The sequence below is a fragment of the Lepidochelys kempii genome, chromosome 19 (genome assembly GCF_965140285.1).
Source record: "Lepidochelys kempii isolate rLepKem1 chromosome 19, rLepKem1.hap1, whole genome shotgun sequence".
Taxonomy (NCBI): domain Eukaryota; kingdom Metazoa; phylum Chordata; order Testudines; family Cheloniidae; genus Lepidochelys; species Lepidochelys kempii.
Genome location: NC_136398.1, coordinates 9675194 through 9699637, shown reverse-complemented (window position 1 = coordinate 9699637; position 24444 = coordinate 9675194). Strand labels below are relative to the sequence as shown.

At 55.1% G+C, this 24444-nt stretch overlaps 1 protein-coding gene across 4 annotated transcripts; it reads right to left on the bottom strand.

The window, feature by feature from the left end:
- Positions 1-1651: 1651 nt before the first annotated feature.
- CNKSR1 (connector enhancer of kinase suppressor of Ras 1) lies at positions 1652-24226 on the bottom strand. 4 transcript variants are annotated; one of them, XM_073317531.2, is made up of 21 exons: positions 23978-24225; positions 22757-22914; positions 22271-22473; positions 21385-21469; positions 17262-17303; positions 17006-17125; positions 16868-16927; positions 16241-16309; positions 14058-14186; positions 13526-13611; positions 11267-11394; positions 9911-10092; positions 9202-9232; positions 7335-7507; positions 6485-6558; positions 6018-6089; positions 5413-5486; positions 4132-4196; positions 3767-3896; positions 2914-3095; positions 1652-2825 (listed from the first exon to the last, which is right to left on the bottom strand). In XM_073317531.2, the coding sequence occupies exons 1-21, from the start codon at positions 24027-24029 to the stop codon at positions 2616-2618; spliced, it is 2325 nt and encodes a 774-aa protein (XP_073173632.1). In that variant the 5' UTR covers positions 24030-24225; the 3' UTR covers positions 1652-2615. The 4 variants fall into 4 exon arrangements, with proteins under 4 accessions (XP_073173632.1, XP_078705523.1, XP_073173630.1 ...); XM_078849397.1 differs by lacking the exon at positions 23978-24225 and adding an exon at positions 23680-23918; XM_073317529.2 differs by having other exon boundaries at positions 16868-17125; positions 23978-24226.
- Between the last annotated feature and the right edge of the window lie 218 nt (positions 24227-24444).

Sequence of the window (24444 nt, the reverse complement as noted above, 5' to 3'; positions counted from 1 at the left end):
GGGGGCTGACCCAGAGGTAATCCAGCCGAAGCAAATTGATAAGGGAGGAGCATAGCTGGCAGCAGAGTCGGGACTCTCCAAGCACAGATTTGATAGGGGTGGGATGGTGCCTGCTGCTGCTGGTGGAGGGTGGGAAGGAGGCATGCAAATGCTTCTGGTCCTCAAGCAGAGGCCAGCGGTGTTCAGCTGCTCTCCCTGGGCCCGGCCCTAGCTAGACTCTGCTCTGGTCTGAGGCCCTGGAAGTGCTCAGGTAACACAACACATGATGACATCACCCACCTCCAGAGCACCCTAGCATAGTCCCTCTCTTTGAGGGTCATCTTATTTCCTCTTGAGAGGGGCTGAATATCCCTCCAGGCAGGAGAGGCCAGCCCCTGAAGCGAGATGAAAGCAAGGAAAGAGGGGTAGAGAGAGACTATTGCACAGAGGGGTTTGGGATCCTGTCTCCGTGGAGCCAGCTACTCCCTGCATTGTAGAGACAGGCTGCTATTCCAAAACTTAAAATCTAAGAAAAGGAGGCAAAGCTGGACCTGTCATCAACGCAGTTTTATTCATGGCTTAAGAAAACCAACCTTGCCTGGTTCAGGCAACCCCTGTCTATTCCAGCTATAAGTGGCCAGATGCAGAGAGGTTAAGGATGGAACAGAGAAGTGGTTGGATCATACATAAAATCGAACCTCTGCTGTATATAAATCTGGCAGGGTAGAGTGCTTAGAAAAAGAAAACCGCTTTGACAATAGAAAAATAGAACAATGGCTGCTTTCCTTTCTCAGAAGCTCGCAAGGGATGGAGGGATCTTCCCCATCCCAACAGGAACAAGCCCAGAGCCTAGCTGAGACTGGAGTTACCGAATTAGAGCGAGGTGGCGAGCAAGGGAACAGCTTAATGCCCTGGTGAGCCAGTTCCGGCTGTCCGGAAAGCTGGGGCAGCAGAACCAAGCAGCGAGGGTGGTAACTTTAGGGTGAAGGCACGCTCAGGCAACAAAGCCTATTGAAAGCAAGAGAAAGACTCTCCCTGAGCTTCCAAGTGGACTCCAGTCCTGGCAGCTGCTGAAGATAATGAGATGATGGAGGCTCAACCGTCTCCTGCCCTAAGCAACCAAGGAAATGCCTGTTAGAGGCAGCTTCTGGTTCACATGTAGGGGGACAGGGTGGGTGCATTTCAGTAGCTCAAACCTGGGTCCCTGTAAGAGTTGAGGTTAGCTAGAACAGGCCCTGAACTGATTTGCCAGCAAAGGAAAGGGACTTGGGCTCAGGCACTTGATTAACAAAAAATAAAAATGGCAAAGTTAAAATACTAGAACACAGCTGGATCTTTTACTTCAAATTACTGGCAGGGCTGTAGCGAGCCAGCTGCTGTCAGCCTGTCGACGCTGTGTCAGGAGTGAGCCTCCCAGCCCGTCTCCTCAGACTTGTCTACACAGCTGTTTTTACAGCACTAGCCCTCTGCGGCTCAGGCTGGTGCTTGGGCTCTGACAACTGGGGGATGAAGGGGAAGCAATGTTAAAGTGACATCTACACAGCTCATTTTAGAGCCGTAACGGGAACCCTGACAGCACACGTCTCGGGGTGGGGGGAGAAGGGGGGATGTCGGCTCTCTTTCCAATGCACGGTAGACTGGTCCAGGATGTTTAAACAGAACAAAGCAGAGCTCACTCAACAGCAAACACATCCCTCGCCTTCGAGGGGAGCTGGATCAGATCTTTATTCGGGCTCAGACTGCCAGCCTACATCTGTAACAAGGCCTTGCAGCAGGGGAGCTCAAAGAGCTTTGGCCACATGAATAAATGAAAGTATACAGCAGCTTTGTGAGGCAGATCTGTCTTATCCCCTTTTACATATAGGGAAACTAAGGCAATCGCCCAAGGTCACACTTGGAGTTAGTAGCAGAGCACAGAATGGCACTTAAAGAGTCTGACTCTGTCCACTCACAAATACTGTTACACAGAATTATTTGTACATATATGAAAACCAGCCTTTCTTTATCAAATGAATATTTACCGCCACAAGCAGAGCCAGAGGGGGCCAGGCAGCACTTCTCTGATCCTTCTATCCATAAAAGATCTTCCATCACACGGGCTCTTGGTTCTGATCGGGCTCTGGATGGATGTCGAGTGATGAGAAATGCCAAGGCATCAACATGTTGAATATCCCAGTCTCAGAATTATACCCAGAGGGACTGTTCTGGCCTCACAGAGCTGGGGTCAGTTAGTCAGTGAAGTATATGGATGCAGATTAATTAAACATCACTGGGAAATGGAAACAGCAGTTCTTTTAAAACAAGCAATTCTCTTTAGACCCAACCGAGGATCCATTCCGAGAATTCCTCCCTCAGTCCTTGGAATTACAAGGCTTTGTCAAAAGTGGTTCCCTACATAAAATCCTGCTCTAAGGTGTCTTAAACGGGGTTTTTAAAATGCATCCCACTTTCCAGTTACATTGACGCACTGCGTGTTGTGAGCAAGCAGCATTCCTCCTTGCTCTCAGAGCACCATGTTTCTTCATGGGACGAGATGACAGGACTCTCTCTCTGGAATGAGAGGAGGACGTGTTATTCCCTGCAGTGAGGTTCATGAAGGGAACGTTATTGCCCGGGATCTGCCTTATTTCCATGTGTTACGGCCTCGCACCGGCAGCTTCCTGTGGACTGGATTCAGCGCCAAGTTCTGCTTCTAGACCTTCAGCCTGGCCTGGCTGGTGCACCCACCACTGGTGGATTTCCTGGTATAACTCCTGATGCTCTTCTTTCCAGTGTCTGAATTTCTCCGAGGTCAGTTCCGAGTCGTTCAGGAGCTGATTGAGGATCTGGAGCTCAGCCAACTTCGCCTGCAAAAGGAAAAGAACATTCCCCACGGCTCAGTGCTTGTGCGTCAGAGGGCATTACACGGCGAGGGGGCTTGAACGTTTCACCTACTTTGAGCGTGCTTTGCAGAGCCCGGACCAGGTGAACCCTCTCGTTGATCTGGGGGTTTTTGTTGCGCTTGATGAAGGATTTGCGGTACTGCTCGTGGGTCACGAGCTGGCACGTGCCGATGAGAGACACCCCGCCTTGCTTCAGACACTTAATTAGGGACTCCAGTTCTTCGCCAGGGGAGTCTGCATAAGGCGGGGGGAGGAAGGGGGCGGGGGAAGAGAGCCACAGCAGATAGAGTTAGAGTGGGGCTGGAACAGCCTCTGTGCCAGGGTGATGGACTTGTGGGGAGCAGGTGATGCCTGCTGCGAGGATGGCCCCAAGCAGATCAGGCTTCAGCACGACAGCCCGTTCAGGACCCTGGTTCTCCGTGGTCAAGAGGGTTTTAAGAACGTCCACAGATGGCGCTGGAGAAATATGACATTCCCCAGACACAGCGGCTAGCTCATGGAACGGCATGTTGGTGCCACAACAGGATCTATGGCCCTTTGGACATTCTGACACCAATCGTACGGGGACACACCAGACCAGATCCTGGGGGGAGGCTGAACAGAAAGGGGATGGGTGGGGTGTCCATAGGAGATTCTCCACAACAAAGGAGAAGCCCTGACAACCCCTCCCCCGCCCTCCATTCAGCACCCTCCCGCCGACCTGCCCCAGAAAGGACCCATTTGTGTAACACCCCCCACCCACCCCCCGCCCCCGCCCCCCGGAGCCCGCTCTGCTTGAGCGAAAGAACCAACTTTGTGAGCAGAGTCTGCCGTGGGTTCACTAACTGCTTTACCTGGATCAGTCACCAGGGGGCCACACTGAGCACAGCGGCCCTAAATCCAGGCTTGATCTCACTAGCACTTACCCAGGGGCGAGCAGGGCCTGCCACTGCCAGGGACGGGGCTCCCCACTGGGCCGGTGGAGTCAGGGCTCCCCATTGCAGCACTGGGCTGGGCTCTCTCCAGCGTGGTGAGCAGCTCCCTTCTCCTTGGCAGCTGGGGAAGAACATTTCTGTTTAAAGACCCGCCCCGCCCCCCAACAGCAAGGAAGGTTGGGAAGAGCCACCGTCCTCTCGCCCTTTGCCGAGCCGCGTTTGACACCCGCGACGCAGCCCCGCCCGCCAGCATCCGCAAAGGGAGGGCCAACAGCTGATCCCATGTCCCATCACACAGGGCCAGGGCTCTCCCCGGCTGGACGGTAGAGTCCACCCCCGTCCCCGGTGACGCTCACCAGATCAGAGCCAGGCTTGGGAGAGTCGTCGTCAAGATCCTCAGCTTCCGTCTCACTGTAGCAGTCTGGCGGGAGACGCGCAGAGGGGACTGTCAGCGGGAAAGCCTGGACCAGCCACCACCCTTTGCTCCTGCCCAGCACAAGCTGCCCTTCTCCAGCGCCTTCTATCCAAGGATCTCACCGCACTTTAGCGAGAAGAAGGGGCCCAGCCTGCCAGCTGGGGATGATCCCCACGGAGTGGGAAGGTGGGGCAAGGCCTCTTGGTCCCCAAGCTGGCCATCTAACCATTAGGCCGCACTGCGTCTTGTCACCCAACATCGCTTCAGCCCTGCTGCCCCTTGTTGACTGGAGGATTCATGGCTCAGCAATAGGATTCTCGTCTTCACCCCCTCCCCACCGTAAGGTGCAGCAAGCTGCTCCCAGGCCAGGAAAGGAAAGACTGGGAGCTGGAACAGAGCCTGGCTCGCCCACATCTTTGGATTCTTGGTCTCAAAGCGGGGAGGAGTGGGGGGTGCCAGCAGTCAATGCAGAGCAGGACCCTTTCCCCCGACCCCTGTACCCCAAACTCACCACCTTTTTCAGGGGTGTCCCTCTTTAGTCTCAAAGGTCCTACCCTGCACACAAAGTTGGGGTCCCCCACAAAGTTGGGGTCCCCTCGCTTTTGTCAAAAGGCCCATGAATCAGCAATCACTGCACGGAGTCCCGATGCCAGCGGGATGGATCCCGCCACATTGCAGGTCTCCCACGCGAATCGCTCGTGTGTGATCCTCCTTTCGGATCTCGGTCACCGTGCATTTGGGCCTTCACCAGCTGAGCACAGAACTCTGGAGAAGAGACCAGACCCTAGGGTGCCACAGGGCCCACGCTGACCCCCAAGCCAGAGGCAGTGCGGACTGACTGGTCTCCAAGATCCAAGAGCTTTGGTTCCCCACCAGTACTTAAAATGTCTGTGTGCACCCGTGCGGGGGTGGGGGGGAATAGTGGGAGTTACAGACCCAGCCAATTGAAAACAGAGCAGTGTTCTGAGGGGTGCACTTTAAGCATTGTCTTCCCGAAGCAGCTGCTCCCAGATTACGAGAGAGACCCTCCGCCCCACACACGCTTCAGACCACTTGCATCACTGCTGCCTCCCCCCAGCTCACGTAGATACGGGAGTGGAGCCCACTGGAGTCAGGAGGATTCTGGGAGGGGCTCATCCAGTCACCCTGTAGGGACATGGCATGTAATAGCTGGTTCACATGTGGGGTTCCAGCCCTGTTCAGCAAGGTGCCTGGTTCCTACCTTCTTCTCTATGTGGGAGCGATTCCTGGGCCAGCTTGTATTTGGTTTTTGCGGTGATCAAACCACTCACCCACCTGGGAAGACGAACAGATCACGGACAGTCACCAAAGAGACCCCCTCCCAGGTTCCCAGGCACTTCCCCTTCCATCACATGCACCCCCTCACGTGTGGCGAAAGCCATCTCAGACCAATGCGTCTCCAGCCTTTTCCTTCTGCAACCCGTTGGGAATGAGAGATCCGGCCCTCTTCCACAGCCACCTCCCTTCCTGGCAGCCCAAAACCTCCAAAGCATGGTCCCCACAGCATTTTAGTCTGTGGCCCGTTGGGGCGGGTTCCACAAATCTCAGCCTGAGAACCACAGCCCTCACTGAATCGTACCGGCCATTTGGACACAGCCTCCAGTGACCACAGGAACTGTGGATTCAGGCTGGTTCAGTCCCTCCCAAGAATGCTGGAGTTTAACTGCATCCGGGTATTTTAGCAAGCAAGGAGAGGGGTTTTGTGGCCAGTCATGGTTTGCATGGATCACCGCAGGGTGTTTACTTAGCGATGTCAAATTCATGCAGGGACAGCCTGGCCTGCCCCAACCCGACCCGGCTACTTACATGCTCAGATCAGCCAGAGTCTCTGCTGCGAAGACGAAAGGTTTGTACTTCTCATGGCAGAGCTGGAAGACACTGAAAGAAGAACAAGGATGCGGCTGCATTTTCCACAAATTCCTCCCGTATTAGCGGGCAGCTGTAACTACCCCCTAGTTAAGAGTGAAACAGGTGTCCCATTCTTAGCCCCATTTCCAGCTGCTGGGAGGGGGCTGCTTGTTTCCCCTACAGCACTGTTACTCAGCGCCTCCTGCTGGAGAGGCGGGGACTGGAGCAGCTGGGAGCTTCTCCCCACACAGAGCTCCTGCACTGTTGCGTACGGCTAATCGGCTTGGCACCAAGCGCTCCGACGGATGTGCTGCCCTACGGAGAGCGCTCCCACGCCACCCGTGCTTCAGGGTCCTCCTCTCCCAGGTTAAATTCGCCCTCCTCTCCCGAAGCTGAGGTCTCTGCTCAGCATCTCCCGTACTCACTATTTCTTCTTCTGCTCCCGGGTGCTTTCCAGGTCGTAGGTCGACACGTTGATCAGGCCTACGGCTTTCTCGTCCTGGGCGGTGAAACAAGGGGCATGTCACACACAGGGGGCTTTGCTGCCATTGGCGTTTAGAAGCAAGATTCATTTGGTTTTGGGGCATCATGTGGGACTCTGTGGCCAGGAGAGCCACTGTACCAAGAAGGTAAATCAACAACGTCATGCTGTCCTTGGGTATTATAACAATAAAGAATAATCCCCAGCTCTTCTTATCTGGCCTTTCAGTACATAGACCTGAATGCGCTTTCCAGAAGAGATCAGGCTTCTCCTTAGAAATGGGGTTGGTGGAGTCAGAGAGTGGGGAAAAAGCCCACAAAGCTGGTGCAGGATCCACCTTCTTCCAGCCCTCTCTGTGGGGCTGTTACACCCACCCACCCCTCTTACAGATCACCTCTGAATTTGGCTCACTGAGTTATCGGAGAGTAGAGGAGTCTCATTTGGGGACATGCACCAACTGGGCCAGGAGAGAAGGTGCCGCTAACGGGAGGGAGAGGCACAGAAATCTCTCCCCCCTTCTCTGAACTTCTGATTCCTCGGCACACCTGCAAAGACTCCCTAACCCAACAGTGGCTGGGCTGATCTAGGCCTGGGGCAGTCCAATAGGCTCTGAGCATAGCGAACTCTAACTTGTCTCACTTTACACGGTCCCTGTAGATTTGTCTCAGGATCTCTGGAGTCCAGCAGCCAATGCCCTCTTCCCTCCCGCCCTAAGCCCCCTGAGGACACGGCACCTCTGTATACCCCCGACCTGCCCCTTTCCACTAATCCCCAGCGTTGAGGGACACACTCACACTGGGCTGGTTGTACCAGTAGAGAATGTGGCCCTTCAGCACAAACCAGCAGCGTTTCCATTTCTGGGACATGAATCCCACGTGGTCTTTCTTTTTCAGGAGCCAGCCGTCGCAGTCCACCTTGCCCAGCTCCCGACAGGACACCCGCCGGCGGCTCAGCCTGGTAGCCACTCCTGCAAGGAAGGAGGAGAGGGGGGCAGTGGGAGTGAGGCACAGCGAGGGGAGCTCTCTCCAAAAGAGGAGCCACCCGCTTCCCATGAATCCTGCCCCAGCCCTGCCCCGACAGCAGTCTCATAGTGGCTTCTCTGCAAGGCTCCCCCACCCCCTGCGCCCTCTCACCGCTAGGGGATAGCGGAGACACAGAGGAGCCCTGTAGGGCAGTGGGGAAAGTCCCATGCTTTTTGGTGCAGGACAATGGTGAGCCTGGGCCTTAGCTGCTCCCGCCCGTAAATGCGCCGGCCATTCATCCCAGTCTGCCTCTGGTCACAAAGGAAATAAGCTTGGTGGTTCTCAGCCAAGCCCCTGGAGGGACTCTCTCCATCCCCCAAAACCACTATGGACTGCAGCAGCTGGCAGCCAGCGGAAAGGAGATGGGGAAGGAGCTGCACTGGCGGGGGAGGAGAGGGGACTGGAACAGCACAGCCGGCCGGCACTAGGCCTGGCTCGGCCCAGTGCTGAGCCCCTTGCTTCCGCGGCAGAAGCTCACCAAGGAGCAGAGGACGGAGGGAGGAAGGGTGGGGCGGGGAAGAGAAAGGATCAGAGCAGGTTCTCCCAGCCCCAGGCTCAGAACAGAAACACCCAGATTCTGCTCCGCAGCCAAGAGAAGCGGCACCAGACGGACACCACTTCTGCAGCCCCAAGCACCATGTCTGGCCCTTCCTTCCAGGGCTCTGCAGCCTGAGTGCGTTCTGCATCTCGCGGCCAAGCTGCACAGAACGCCGGGTAGCCACATCCCACGGGACCCCTCTTCCCTCTGGGCTGTGTGGCCAAGCAGGGCCGGCCTTAGGAAAATCGCACCCTGGGCAAATGTGCATTTTGGTGCTCTTGGCCCCCGTGGGTATGGTGCCCTCCCCCCCATTGCCCCTGGCCCTCAAGGGCTTCCCGGGATCCCCACTCTCCCTTCACTCCTAACCCCTGCACTGTGTCCCCTTCACCCCTAACACCCCTGCATCCCCCCTCCGGCGCTCCCCCGCTGGACTGCTGCTCCTCTGCCCCATGCACCCCTAGGGGGCTGGGGGGGGGGCGGAGGGAGTGAGGAGAGACAGCGCGCGTGCATGGCGCCTGAGTGAGTAGGAGCGTGCTGTCTCTTTAAGAAAGCCCTCAGGATCAGGAGCCTGAAGGCTTGTTCAGACACAGGCAGCTGCCCGACCCAGAGAGGCAGCAGCATGGACAGATTTCCCCCCCCCCCCGCCCCGTCCTGTCACCCCAGCTCAGTGCAGACCGGGTTCATGGGTGGGGGGAGGGGGACACCCCAACATCAGCCTCGCCCCCATCTCTCTGCACAGCAAACAGGACGCTCCCAGTGCCGAGCAGCAGGAGGGAGGAGGGGCAGCCCTGATCAGGAGGAGTCACCTGGCTGGTTGTCCAACTGCCCCCCTGCAGCTCAGGTCCCCCCCGCCCCCTCCAGACGCTGCTGCTCACCCGGTCAGCCCCCAGGACTCAGGCAAACCCTGCGCACGGCACCCTCCTTGGCGGGCTGCCCTGGGCCACCGGCCCTGTGGCCAAGTTAATGTGCAACCTAAGAATGCGCCTTGGGCCTGGGGAAAAACAATCCTTTGTGAAAGGGGAGGAAATGCTCCAATCCCCTGGTTAACTCAAAATGCTCAAGATTGTCAAACCCACAGGGGGACGGGAGGAGGCCACTCACCTTTCTGCCTGGAGCAACTCTTGGTGCTGCTCTGAAAGGGATGGAGAGGACACAGATACATGTGGTTACAAAGATCCTGGCCATGCAAGCAACTCACTAGGCTTTTGGGAGGCAGACGATAAAGTGCAGGAGACGCCGTTGTCTATGGCACTGGTCTGCCAGTGGAGAGCAGACAATGCACTCGCTGGCTGGCCGTTGTATGCGGGAAACGGCTGGGTGATCATAGCTTTCTTGCTTAGAGCACCCGGAGCTATAGCTGGTTCAGCATGCAGCTGCCTGCCCACCAGGTGACATTAACTGCAGGGTAGGGTATACTCCCAATGACTTCATTGGGAACAGAAGTAGGCCAGCCCTGAGCACATTTGAAAATCCCAATCATTTTTAAGGATGAAGATGAGGGTCCTGTTATTTGCCTCAGACATCCTGCAGCAGTGAGTTCCACAAGTTCACCACACACAAAGTTAAAGATTTTTTCCCTCTCATCTCAGTTTTATATTTGTTGCCTTTTAAATTTCTAATGGAGTTCCTTCTGGTCTAATAGGGGAGGGACATTAGGAGCCCATGTGGCCTTCTCAACCCCATCCATGTTTATCTTAGTCGTGTGTGCTGCATTAGTGCCTAGAGGCCTCAGCCACCTCAGGCCCAGAGGGTTGTCACTGTACAGACACACAGGAAGAGACTGGCCTAGGCTCATTCGCTCTCCTCTCACCTTGTTTGGAAGAGCGGGAGATTCTGGTCCCCGACTTCTGCTCCCAATTCCGTTCTCTGGGGACTCCTTAGATCCGAGTTCCAAGGTGCTGGGTCTGGCTGGAGCGACAGCAACGGGGGAGCTGCGCCCTTCAAATCCTGCCCCCAAAGCTTGGATCTCCAACGTAGGGGCTGCTGAAGCGCCTGCAAAGATCAAACTGGTCAGGGGGACTCCAACACCTCTGAGCCACATAGCGATTTGTATTTCACTCGCACGGAGAGGTCAGACAGCTGGTTAAAAATTTAGGGCCAGATCCCCAGCTGGCCCCACTAAAGCCTCTATTCTGTAACATGAGCGCCATTCCAGTTGCTCAAGCCCTGAGGTTTGCAAGGGGCCTACCCTTTAAGGCTTGAAGCACAGTATCGTCCATGCCACATTTTACCCGAACACTGTAGTCTCAACTCACTTCCCCCACCCCATGGCCATGTAAACCAAACAAACTCTGTGGGGAAGCTGGCCCTCCAGAACCAATGTTACCACATGCTCTGCATGTGCCCTACATGGAGCACCTTTGCACATATCACACAATGGATAATCTCTCAGGAGATCTCCGGGAATCTTAGTTGATGAAAGTTTCAGAAGAGCCCTGCAAGGAGGGTACTATCAGTATTGTTTTACACATGGGGAAACTGAGGCACAGCATTGTTAAGGGACTTGCTTAAAGTTGCACAGTGAGTCAGCACCCAAGCCAGGAAGAGACGCCGGATACCCAGGCCTCCGCTCCAAGCAGTCGGCAGCACTCTTTAGACCTGCCCTGACTCCAGTCGGCTTGGTCCCTTTCCTGACTTACTTATATCACAGTAGCACAAAGAGGATCAGATAGGGGCTCAAATGTGCACGGCGCTGTACGGGAGGCAGACAGAGTGTCCGGGGCGGGCGCCATTTATAACAGGAGTCCCAGTCACAGGTGCTGACATTTTTCCTTGGTGGGTGCTCCATCCCCGCTCTGGCCTGAGGCCCTGCCCCCTCTCCATCCCTTCCCCCACGGCGCCCCTTCCCTCCCCCAGCACCTTCTGCCAGCTGCTCCCTGCTCTGCTGGCAGCACTGGGGCCCTGCCAAACAGCTGTGGCTGGTGGGTGCTGAGGACCCCCTATTCCCCCCCCACCCCACGGGTGCTCGAGCCCCAGAGCACCCACGGAGTCGGCACCTATGGTCCCAGTGTTGCTCTGCACAGGGCACAGGACTCTCAGCCAAGTATCTGCCCACAATCGAGTCCCACTAACCTGCAACAAGCAGAGCTCGCACCAGTGTGGAAAGCCTTTCAGAGGAGGGCTTGCTGCTTTCCACAGGATGCAGAGGACATCTGCTCTCTCCTACCTTCAGTGGGGAGTTGCCGTAGGAAGTCCCTGGTCTCCTCTCTGGGGTGGCTTGAGACAAACTCCTCCTCTTCGTCAGTGGCGAGATCCAGCGCAGAGTCCAGCCCCGATTCCAACCCGGCGATCACGCTTCAGGAGAGGAGAAACCTTTAGCTAGCACTTGACAGCAAACCAACCCTGTGGTATGTTTGCTATTCAGCAGGATCGCGCCACCCTGCAAGCCCCAACGGTGTGTGGGTGGGAGCGTTTCATCAGAGTTCAGTTCAGCAAAGCAATGCCGGTCGGTGCTGGTCACGTGGGCCGTTTTTACCTTTGGCACCATACGTGCGATCTAGGAGCTGATGCTGCATCATTTTCCTCTCCCACACAAAATGTTACTTAATGGAAAAGTCAGTGGGGCAAAACAAGTGCGAGGCTCCAGATAAAAACAACATAAAATAAATAAATAAATACTGCCTAGATCTTCTGTGGTGCTTTTCAGCCCTAGATCTCCAAGCACTTCATAAATTATCCCCATTTTCCAGATGGGGAAACTGAGGGACAGACTTTTTTTTTTTTTTTAAATTTAAAGTGATTTGTCCAAGGTCACCTGGCAGGCCAGCAGCCAAGCCAGGAATAAAATTCAGGTCTCTGGAGTTGAAGTCCAGGGCCCTATCCATGAGGCAAACACTGCCTAGCAAGGCCACAACACCCCTGTGAGGAAAGGACATCTCCTCCTCCTTTTCCAGATGGGGAAACTGAGGCATGGAGGTGCTGTGACTTGTTCAGGTCACACAGCAAATTATGACAGAACTGGGAATGGAACCCAGAGTCCCAACTCCCAGTGTCTGATCCAAAAGCTCGACCACATTTCCTCCCTGGAAACAGGAACCTTTGCATTTGGGGAAGGATGGGATGCGGAGGAGAGAGGAGGGTTGTTTTAATCGTTTCAACCTCCCCACCCCTTCCCCCAGAAGATCCTTAAGGAAACAAATAGTTTTGCTTATTAATTCATAACAACATTACAAATTTCCCTGGCATGCGAGCCTGAAAACAGGAACCTTGCTCTGGTGACGGTGATCTTATCAGATCTACCCTCTACCTGAGCAAACCTACAGAAGCAGGGTCTTTGACTTACACCACCGACCAAGAAAAGGTTGGAAGAATTGAGCCTGTTTAGTCTAGAGAAGAGAAGGCTGACAGGGGACAAGATAACAGACTTCAAACACCTACAAGGTTGTGATAAACAGGACTGTGATCAATTGTTTTCCTGAGTCCACTGAGAGTGGGACAAGAAGTAATTGGCTTTGGTTTGCAGCCGGGGAAATTTAGGATTTTTAGGTTAGATATTAGGAAAAGCTTTCTACCTTGGAGGGTGGTGAAGCACTGGAACAGGTTACCTAGGGAGGTTGTGGGAGCCCCATCATCAGAGGCTTTTAAGAACAGGTCAGACAAACACATGTCAAGAATAGTCTAGGACAGGGGTTCTCAGGACAAATTTTTTGATGGCCCAGAGTGCAGCCCCCAACTCTTGCTGGTGGCCACTCTCACACTTTTTCCTAAAATACTTAATTAGCTTTAGGAGAAACAAAGAAAGAGGCACTTAGACACGTCCAAATCATCATACCTGATTTCTGCTAGCCAATAAGTCTGTTGTGAAAAGTGAAATTAAACATACAGGTATCACTTTTCACAGCAGACTTACTCAGCCCTGCCAAGATTGGGGACAGATTAAGCCCTGGATGAGGGGCTGGGGGAGGCAGCAGGGGGCCAGAGCCTGGGACTGGAGCCCAAAGCCGCCCTGCAAGTGCCTGCCAGCGCCTGCCAGCCCACCACCCCAGGGCTGAAGCCAAAAGCCTGAGCACCACCGCCCCAGGGAAGGTGGGGAACTCACCGGCTGCCTGCTCCTCCAGCATTGTGCCCCAAGTGTCTCCAGAGGAGGGCAGGGCGCAACCCTGGCTGGCCGCCCCAGCAGATAACACCAGGGCAGTGCATCCAGGAGCAACAGGGAGAGGGAGGGGCTATTACCACCCCCCCATGGCTGCAAGAAAAGCCCCTAGTGGTCACATCTGAGAGATGCTGATTCTAGGTTTACTGACTTCTGCCTCAGCGCAGGGGGCTCGACTAGACCTCTGAGGTCCCTGCCCGCCCCACCTTTCTGTGATGAACAGACAATGACTCATCACTCCTCCCAACAAAGCCACAGGGCAGAGCCGCTAGAGAGGCCTAGGGAAAGATTAGCAACAGGAAGTCACTTTGGATTAAGGTTCTGGGCTCTTACCTGGAAGGCAGGGAGACCAAGCTTACTGGAGAGTCATTGCTTTCCAAGCCAGGAGATTCTGCAGCACCCAAGAAGCTGCCAGGTGCCTATAAAACAGTCAGCGAATTTCCATCCTGCGCACCACTGGAGCTCAATAGACGCACAGCAGAGCAGGGTCACCACACTAGTGCTCTTCTGTGTTGCTGGGACAAAGCCTTCAGCACTGAGTCAGAGGAAACTCGGGGCACTTCACAAAAGCATTGACCCGAGATAGGGCCTGGAATGAAAGGGTAGCTGCAGAACTGCTAAGCCCCAGGAAGGAGCCTCCAGCCAGCACAATGAGGCATGCTGGGTGGGGATGGGAGCTGGTGCCCCCTCCAAAAAGACAGCAATGCAGCAACGGCTAGCCCTGGGGACCAGGCAGAGAGGGCCCTGCGATCCACCTCCGAATGCCCAGCACCACTGGGTTCCTAGCCGGTCACTGCCTATCCAGCACAGCAAGTAAAGGTTCAGTCCTCATGCTGGGGGTGTGGGGGTACCGGGTCGGGCTCACCTGATGGCACGGAGACCTGGGGGAACACGGGGACCCCACAGAGGTTAGTGGAATCTTCTTCAGCACCAACGTCACCTGGTTTGGCTTTTCGAGTATTTTCTTTACCAGATTCACTCGAGTCCAACCCACCTACACATGGGATTAGCAGGTCAGTGCTCATCGCCAGCACAGGCCGAATCACACTGAATGGGCTGTTTGAAACAGGCAACTCTGCAAGTCATTCTGCTCTGTTACATGGGCTCTGTCAGCTGGTGAGGCCATCAGTTTGATCTCGTGTCTGGTAACTATTACTCTGGACCATGAGCACCGCGAGCCACTGGATTTCAGAAAGGGGATGTTTCTCTCCCTAGGCACCTGATACAAGCAGTGGTCAGGGTTTAGACACCTGCATCTATTACAGCTCCATGGTGCAGACAAGGGAATCTATAGGCGTGTGATTCAGCAACCACGCACTTCACAAGACATCCAGCTAGCCAGCAACAATCCCACCATGCCCACCAGGGATTCCAAACGACGTGACAAACCAGTTAAACACCTGGCCATCAAAGCAGTTTCGTAAGCTAGTCATCCATGCCCTTCTCATTTCACTGTCCATTTCCGCAGCACCACCGGCCAAGTCAGAGACATTCAGCTAATAGCCTGCAGCCAGCCAGCCGGTCCTCCCTGTCAGAGGGTCAGCAGGAGGGCCGGCTGAAAATTCTCCATGAAAACTGGTTTTCAATGGAACAATTTTTTCCATTTTTCTAAGTATCTGATTTCTGTGGAAATTGATTTTATTGTTGCTGCAAACCTGAATGCCCATAAAGAGGTTAAGGTTTTGTTCAAATACTGAAACATTTCATTTTGGATAGATCTTTTGTGGTGCCTCATGGGAGCTGTATTCCAGCTGCTTCATGTCCCCAGTCTCCTCTATATGCTGGGCTTTCCAGCCTGACTACATATCCCATGCTGCATCACAGCCAGAGATGCTGTCATGCACCATCTGCTTTCCCCAAGAGGTGAGACTGGTGCATCATGGGAGATATAGTCCAACTAGGGAGCCCAGGTATAGAGGAGATGGGAGCAAGAGCACTCAAATGACAACTCCCAGGGGGTACCGCAGCACCATTGCTGAACCCAGTTGTTTCAGATTTTGATTTTTTGCTGAAAAGTCAACTTTTCTTCCCACAGGAAAAGACCCGTTTTCTGACCAGCTCAAGCAGACAGTCACCCACCTAACCAGATGCTTCACGGTCAAATGGAGAGAACGATTCTGACCCCACTCAAGTGGGCAGTAGAGATTTACGAGGCTAAATTAACTGATGTTGGTAAGCGTGGAGAGCTCAGCCAAGTGCTGGGTGTTGGCCTCTCCCAGCACTGAGCCTGAAACCCTCCTTTCCTCCCCCTCTCTCATCTGGTTTCAGTCTGTTGAGCATGTGGTTTGCCAGAGAGTCAGGGTAGAAACACTGGGTTCCTTACAGCGATTCTACCTGTTTCCTGGGTGTGCCCAAGCACTTGTGTTTAGAATGGAGGAGGGGGAGGGGGAAGCCAGGCTTTGGTGGCATTTGCTTCTCCTCCATGCAGCATGTGAGTCAGAGAGCGAAGAGGGGATGGAGGAAAGAAAAAAAAGCTAGCACCAGGCTTTCTAATAAAGGAAACTAGCCATTCTAGCATCCCAGTGGCATCTGACTCCTACAGTCAAGAGGGTCCAGGGCAATTAAGTGGGAACCAACCAGTCTTAGTAAACATGAGTAGGGATATGTTGCATTGTCATCCAAGGACCTCAGAGCCTTTTATAAAGGGGGAGCCAGCACAATCCCCTTGCCAGGAGGGGGTCCGCAAGGCCCAGAGTTGAAGTGAGTTTTAGCCTGATCCCTTCGGGGCTGGGATCACACCTTCCATTGGGAAAGAGTCTCGCACGTGGGGAGCCCCACCAGACTCAGAGAGAATGAAAGTGACTTGCCAAAGGTGACACAGCGAGTCAGGACTAGAACCCAAAGCCCCCCACTCTAACCAGAGGCCAGGCTGCACCCCCTACCGAGTGTGAGGTTCTTCCCCACTTTAACACAGATGAGGATCAGCCAGGGCAGACCATATACATCAGCCATGATTGCAGCTACACTCAGAGACCCCCTTTCCTAGTAGGATTTTGGCTGTCCCAAGAGACCAGCAAGCTAACGGACCGAGGACAGGGACATACTTACCACCACCTGCCCGTTGACTTGAACGATCTCATCCCCCGGCAGGATCTGGCTGCAGTCGTCAGCTGGAGACTAGGAGGAGAGGCAAGGAAAAGACCCGAGCGGTGTCAGAACCGTGCTCGTTGGGAAGCGGAGACAAGCTCTCAAGCCACTTACATTGCGGCCTAATCAGAGTTAAGCAGCTCTCTGGCTGATGTAAGTCAGAGGGGCTCAGGAAAGGGGGATTAACCATTAACTCGCAGGCCTGATCTTTTGGGCGATTCCCGTTCAATCACAGGCGTGAGCGCAGGAGGAGACGACTGAACCAAGGCGCCGGCTGAAGCCTTGGCCAAGGCTAGCGTGACACACGGCCACAAGGCAGCTGAGTAGGAAGGACTCAGCCAAGTCCTGTCCAGTGCAGCCCATGTCCTAGCTGGTTCAGGAAGAGGGTTTGGTGCCTTAACAAGCCCAGGGGGTTCTGATACCCAGGGGGAAAATGGATTTTGCTCATTATGGGCCAGTGTAGGCAGGTTTAAGAAGGGGGCTATGTTGGGACACCAGTTCTGAGCCATCTCCCTGCACCTGCAGGCTGGAAAGACCAAATCAGAAGCCATCTCCTCCCCCACCCCCCGGCCCCGACAAATCTCTCACCTTAGTGGCGGTTCCCGCTATGAAGTGGAGGCAGGAGTTAGTGGATTTGATCTCGATGCCCTGCAAAGAGGGACAGACAGAGTTTGGAAACGTCAAACGAGTCCCCAGCGTGAGCCAGTGGCGGAGGAGCGGACTCACCAGACTGTCCTCTGGCTCGGTGGGCACGAGGTCGACGCTCTCCAAGATGGCAGTCTGGTTCAGCAGGGCTGCCGGGCTGCAGCTCGAGATGTTCTCACAGATCCCCGCGAGGTGCCTGCACTGAAGGACAGCAGGAAAGACTCATTCCTCCGGAAACCCGCCAGGACCTCACGGCCTCTACAGAAGGGCAGCAGCGACCTCAAGGGTTGCAGAATACACACACACACACACACGGCAGCGGCACAGCCATACTTACAATCAGCAGGATCCGGTTCTCTCTCTCAGACACTCCGCAGTCCTAGAAGAACGAGAGACACGCAATAAGTTAGGTCGATCCAGCTTTTATATGTTGTAACTCCCCGAGATTCTTCCAAGCCAGGAGCAGATCATGACGGCCCTGCTTGGGATGACGGTGGGGATCACAACACAGCCCACAGGTTCCAGGTGCTGGTGGCTCCTCTCCCAATGCCCCCGCCCTGTCCCAGAGGGTGCCGTGCCGCTGGCCTCCAGGCGAGACGTAAGGCTGTGTGGTCACGAAAGACTTCTCAGCACTGGTTTTTAAGAGCAGCAGCAGGATTAACCCCAGCATCCTGGCCCGCTTCCAGGGCAGGTTGTTGCATTCCACCAGCCTCGACTCCTCCAGCTGTCTCCAACGGAGACGCCATTCTTCACACACTCCCGTCAGTGCCGCCTGGCTCCTCCCAGACAGCGGCTGCGTGTTGCGAGAAAGCCCGTGTTTGGGGGAGGGAAAGCCTGGCCGATCACATCTAGGCCTAAGGAGCACACTGGGATCCTCGAGGACAGGCGATTGGCCCCTGCAGGTGGGCTGATGATACTCATGCTCCCAGAGACGGGTACTCTGCCAAGAGGTCATTTTAGTCTCTGCCATTTAGCCCGGATGGGGGCGGACAGCGCGCAGCCGCCCACGCAGCACCCGACTCCCCGACAATCTGGCTGGGGAGTCACTGGGCAATTGCGCTGAGCCCTCACACGACTCCGTATAGCAACGGAAAGAGGATCCAGGATCCGAGTTGCTGTCGGAGGTACTCCTCGCTCTAAGGACAGACCTTTGAGAGTCTCCTTTTGGCTTCCAGGGGCTTCGGATGAGGCCCCGAGGCCCCACCTCCAGCCTCTTCTTGGGAATTTCACTGGAAGATCAGAGTGACTAAGACAAGAGGAGATTGCTGGAGGGCAGGAGTGGGGGAAACACCCTGGAGATGGGAAATAAGAATGAACTGGTCAACCCAGGCAGCGCACGTGGCGAGAATGTGGGGCAGCCGCTGGGCTAGACACAGAGGGGTGTCTGTCCAGAGGGCAGTCGGTGTTTGGAAGGCTCCGTCCCCTCCCCAAGGGAGAAGAGTCCATTGTTATGGGATGGGGGACAGGGGGTAATGGGTGAGAGATGCCTTACTGAGGCCATTCTTGCTCAGACACAGTTACACCAACCTCTGGATCTGGGAGCAGAAAGGAATCCCCACCCCGCAGGGCACAATGGCAGGGACCTCCTGGCTTAGCATGGCAGAGGAAGGTGTGAACCACAGCAAGGTAGAGCAGGCAAGGCATTGAGCGCCCTTCTGTTGCACGGGTGGATCTTGGCTCTAACCCTAAAATATCCCAGCAGGCTCTACTTTTAGGTTATTAGTAGGGTCAGTTTCTTCCTGCCCCACAGTCCTAAACCCTCCTGCCCCTGCCCCCCCAACCCTGTCCCCTAGCACTCCACCCTCCCTCCTTCCCCCCCAGACCCCATCCCCTAGCCCTCCACCCTGTCTCCTGCCCCCCAGACCCTGTCCCCTTGCCCTCCATCCCTCTCCCACTCATTTACAAGCCATTAAGGTTTCTCTGAGTCTCCTTTTCCATCTCTCTCCATGTCACAATCTCCCCTCCCCCACCTCAGAGCTACCCGTCCCTTCCACGCTTCCAGGCCCTGTCTCCAAAGCCAGAGAAGCCCAGAGCCCATTCCTGACACGCCCTCTCCTGCGGGTGCCCCGGACTCTGCATTCCACCCTGAGCAGGCCAGGATCTTTAGGAGAATTATTAGCTCCCAGTACCTGTGGCTCAGCAGAACAGCGTCCCCTGAATCTCTGGTTCGGCCCGTTAGTCTCTCTCCTCCCTTTCGCTCAGCTGAGTCTTACGGACAACTGAGCTCCCCCCCAGCCCGGAACCTGATCTCAAAGGGTGAATCACAGGGTTATATAAAGAACAGTTCCCCACCCCCACTTTGATGTTGTTTATCTCCTTGTCCCTTCCCTGCTCACACTGGTCATTTTCTCTTTCCTTCCTTGCAGCTGACTGAGCTGTGGCAGGCCAGGGGTCCGATTGCGGATACACCCATGGCTCTCTCATCCCCTATATCCCACGTTCCCCTGGGCAGCACCTCAGAGGCACAGAGCCTTCCCTGGGCATCTCAGGGACACACGTTCCTTTGGCCAGCTGTGAATCACTGCCATAACCTTTCTATAAAGCAAGGCCATTCCCAAGATAGATACCGACGAGGGCTCAAGTGACCTGATGGCATACACCCCAGGCAAAGCGCGGTCTCTCCACTTGGCACGGATGCTCCACTTCCAGACCTCTCTCCAGGAAGCATTCACAACATGTTTGCAACACTAAAACCTACTGTCCCTCCCTGATCCTTCCTTGATGGGCTCCCCAGGTACCCATGGACTTGCCCCTAAAGTGGGTTCTTGAAGGAAAGGCGCATGCCTAGGATTTGAACTACCAGCACTGCTGTCGGTGGGTACCTCTTCCTGCTAACCTTCTACTCTAGCTGGAGAGCCCTGCTGGGGTCCAAGAAGTTGTTAGAAGAGTCAGAACATACTTGGGATCCCATTGGGCCCTGTGGACTACAAAGGCATTGCTGGCTAGAAGGCATGCCGAGACCCGAGTCTGCTTTTACCATCTCGCAGCCTGTGAATGCAAGATGAAGGAGCACTGCAGAAGACGTGTGAACAGAGGAGAACTGGAGGATGAAGGTAGTTAACAGCACTCCTTCCTATTACCCAAATACCACCACTCCGACATACACCCCTTCAGCAGCGACTTGCTTATAGTCATGAGTCTAGTGGTTCGAGCAGGAGATGAGGAGCCAGGATTCAGGCATTTTAGTCCTGACACATTGAGCAAATCAGTTCATCTCTGTGCCTTAGTTTCCCTATCTACACATGTGGGTGACCCTGACTTATTTAATAGGGCTTCATTCATGTTTGTAAATCAGTTTGAGAACTGTAGGGAAAGGGAACTATTGAAAGGCAGGGTATGGTTATCTGTTCCATCAGCTGACAGTTTATAATCTCCAGTCAGATTCCTTCTTTTAACACTCTCCATCCTTCCACCAATATCCATTCATCTAACTCAGCTACCGCTAACCCGTCCCTGACAGAGGGGACGGCGCCCCGTGTCCGATAAAAACACTTTGGAAGGGCAAATTGTTTGCCTATGAAATGAACCAGATTTCACGGATAAAAATCATAATGCAGAAGAATATGGCTGGGTTCCTCTATAAGCGACAAGCTCCAAATTGGACATTGGGCTAGTCTATCAACACACGCGGCTTTATCCCTGAAAAATATACTATTGAACCGGTGCAAGGTTCACTTGTCTGTTCAGAAGTGGCCCAACATTTAGATGTATGGACACACTAAGAGCAACAGGAAGGTCTCCAGTACAGATTTAAATTGTAATGAAAACACACATTATTAAACAACATCTACCTAAAGCATTAGTAACCCAAACACTGCAGCAGGGGACAGCCCAAAAGTGAAATGGACTTTGAAACAAACATGAAACAGACATGAGCAATTTTCATTCTCTGAGCTGAGGGAGATGCACAGACAAAGCATGACGAGGGACAAATTAGAGGATGGGAAAGAAGCTTTAAAATCCCAGGGGCTAGTAACACAGTGGTTAAATTGACAGCGTCCAGAATATTTGCTGGTCAAGCAGTGTTGCCGAGACTAAGAGAAAATGTTTTGAATTGAAATAAGAACAAATAAATAGATTCCCCAGTCCCGCTAGGAGTTCACGCTCTCTTGGGAAAGGGGGTATTTATCAGCCAAGGAGGAACATTTTGGAGGGGAGATCCTGATGAAGTTTTGGGAAACATCTCACTGATCGTTTGCTAGTGAGAAAAGTGTGTGCGGTGTGTGTGACTGTCAGTCCTTACACTGTGCCCATCACCATGGTATTTGGGCCACCCTCCTTTTCTGCCCCTCCTACTCTCACTTCCGAGGTCATGAGACACCCCGGCACGACACGAGTACTGAAGAGACGTCACCCATATCCACAGGCCCCCTGCACATCTCAGGGGTAACACACAAACATGCCAACCCTGACACAGTCTGGCTTTGGTTTCTTGGGATTTTTAAACCCTCGTTACTGACCTTCTGCAGGATCTGGGCCAGTTCTCCGCAAAGCGAGACAATGTCCCGGCTGGCTGAGTAATCATTCAGGTGAGAGAAGAGATACCTATGAGGTGCGTGAGTGAGACGGAGTCATTAGATAAACGGAGGCAGGAGAGGAGAGGGCCCAACGAGCCTCAAGTTAATTGAGGCACCGTCCTCCCCTCGGGCCAGGGGTTTAAACACAGTCTTCCAGGAGTTTACGGAGCTTTCTGAAGGGGCCCCAGTTGGCACAAACAGCCGGTGACAGAACGCAGAGCTCCTCGCCTGCAGTGGGCAGCTGCCGGGCGCCCAGTGGAACAAGCTGGGAGTCTCAGTCTTGTTCCTACCACGCAGGTGTCCACACCCCATAGAGCCACTTCTGCTGTGGGGAGGCTCAGCAAAGGAATGAGCAGGCTGTGGAGACGAAACTCCCCTCTGGCCCCAAGAGGGGGTCCCTCCAGGGCAGAAGCACACGGGCAGAGGACCCTTGTCCAGCCACTGCCCATGATGTGCCCTTTCTCTGCACAGAAGGCTCCAGGCTGGCCTGCTGCTGTTTTCACCATCATCAAGAATAGCGTGGTCACAGCCCTCCCCTCCCCAGTCACTGAGTGGAGCCTTGTCCCTCTGTGCTAATAGACCATCCTCCTCTGGCCAGGGAGACACTGGCTGCCACGCAACCAGTCCTGACAGCACTGGTCTGGCATCCCTTTCCACCTCTGGAAAGACAGTGTATGCAAACCCCACAGAAACAGAAGGCCTGTAGCTTGCCCCCCGTGCCATTCAGCGATCCCCTTCCTTATCATGTGGGATCCCTCCTTACATGGCCCTGGCCTTCCAGTCTCTCCATGCTCTTTCCCTGGCCTCTGCAGACTGGGGAAGCAAGTACCTGCTGAGCCAGGTGAAGAGCCCCTTGGCCGCCGTGATCAGCTCAGCAATGCAGGCCAGGAGGTCCGGGGAGGGCGTCTCGATGGCCTCGCCATCATACGCGGTCACCTTCCTGCGGCTCAGGATGAGGGTCTGGGTGGTCCAAGCGACTTGCTGCAGCTTCTCCGTCAGCGTCCCCAGGCTGGTGGTCTCCAGCTCGTAGTTCTGGGGGAACAATCCAAACTAGCTCAGCAGAGGAGAGAGGAGCCAGCCCTGGAGCGGCTCAGAACGAAGACTGAGGGTGGCAGACACCCCACAACTCTGCACTGCTCCCCAAAACTGCTGGGGGGGGGGAAATCCACCCATCCCCTGAATCCCAGAGCTCCCTCCCTCTGGGAAGCAAGGCCGCAGGTGAGACCTGGGAGGGAACCCTCTCACCGTCGCTCACTGCAGGCGGTGCTGGAGATCGGGAGCGGGCCTCACTCCAGATTCACGGTCGCTCACTCACCAGCACGCACAGCTGCTCCACAGCTTCCAGAATGAGCTCCTGATGGCCAACACACCTCAGGCCCAGCTCCTCCAAGCGCCGATAGGACAGCTGCAGCAAATCGTTCCCGGTCAGGGACCACGTCTCAAAGGGATACTGCTGCAGCACCTTGTCCAGGCCTGAAAGGGGCAAACGCAGTCACTACCCAGCTGCTCCCAGATTGCCCACGTCCAGACATCTGCCACCACCACCTCAGCCTGGATTCCCCCTCTGCTGACAGCTCTGCCAGGCCTTCCTGTCCGCTCGCCTTCACCACCGCCGCTCCCTCAGGGGCACAGGAACTGCCAGGCTCGATCAGAAACCACCTAGGCCAACCTTGGAGAGAGACCAGCACCCGCTGCTTCAGAGCACGGTGAAGGAACCCTCCTAACCCCAGGAGTTAGAGGCTGGCTTAAGCCCTGAAGCATGCACTTCCAGAATAGCATTAACTCGTCTAACTCCAGACATTCCTGTTATCCACCAAACACATCCAAACCCCTTTGGAGTCTTGCGGAGGTTTTGGCCTCAGACGCATCCTGTGGCCGTGAGTTCCACCATCTCGCTGCGCACTGTGGGGAAAAAATATTTCCTTGTGGCGGTTTTGAGTTTGTCCCCTTTCTGTTTCACTGATGGGCCCCTCGTCCTCGTGTCAGGAGACTGGGAGAACAGAACCTCCGGATCTACCTTCTCCCCCATCCCACCAAGTGTGTAACACCAGTTGCCTTCCCTGGCTGCCAGATCTGTTTCCTCCCTACTGGCAGGTCCCCAGAGAGCTGCATATCCACCCACCCCAGCATGTGCACCTCCCTGCATTGGACTGTATATCCTCCCCTAGGAATGCCTCTCCTCCCCCAGGGCAGGGATCCGAGCCGTGCCCAGCCACGCCATGCCCGCATGAGTCTCACCCGCCTCTGCCAGGGCCCCCCAGAAGGTTTCAGCCACTCCTGCTCCCAGCAGGTCTTGCACAGCTCCTCCTGCCAGCACAGACTCTGCCGTGGGAGCGGGCAGCCGCCTGCCCGCCCTAGGGGCTGGAGTGCACCCCCTGGCCACAGGTGCTGGAATGAGGGGTGCTACCATGCCTGCTGGCTTGAAGTGGTTTCCATCACACACAGGGTTTACAGTTTGGTTCAATGGCTCTCAGCACCCCCCACCGGACAATCTGTTCCAGCCCCTGGCCAGCCCTGAAACCTCCACCACACTCACCTCTCAGCCACTGCGCCACCTTCACAGGGCTCCAGGCACCGATGGGCTCCATGCCCAGCTCCCTTCCCGGAAAGTCTGTCCAGGGGCAGGACTCCCGGACACACCTGAGCGGAGGCAGCCGCACCAGGTAAGTCCCAGCCAGCTCTGTGGTTGGTGCAGCTGCCTGCCGCTCAGCAGGGTGAGGCCCGCCCCCCTCTGGAGGTCCCTTGCTCCCCTCCCCATGGGGAATTCCAGGCTCTTAGCAACCCAGCTCAGAACTATTGTCCAGCCTCCAACCCCCTCCAGTCTCACTGATTCAACAAGGTTACACCCAGTCCCCCCCAGGCTGCCTCCTGACTCTCTTAAAGGCACAGACCCACAGTAGGTTGTTTACCTCAGCCCTGGCCAGTGAGGGAGCGTGCCCTAGTGGGCAGAGGGCAGGACTGGGTGCCAGGAGCTCCATCTTCCATCAGAGTCCTCATCTGATC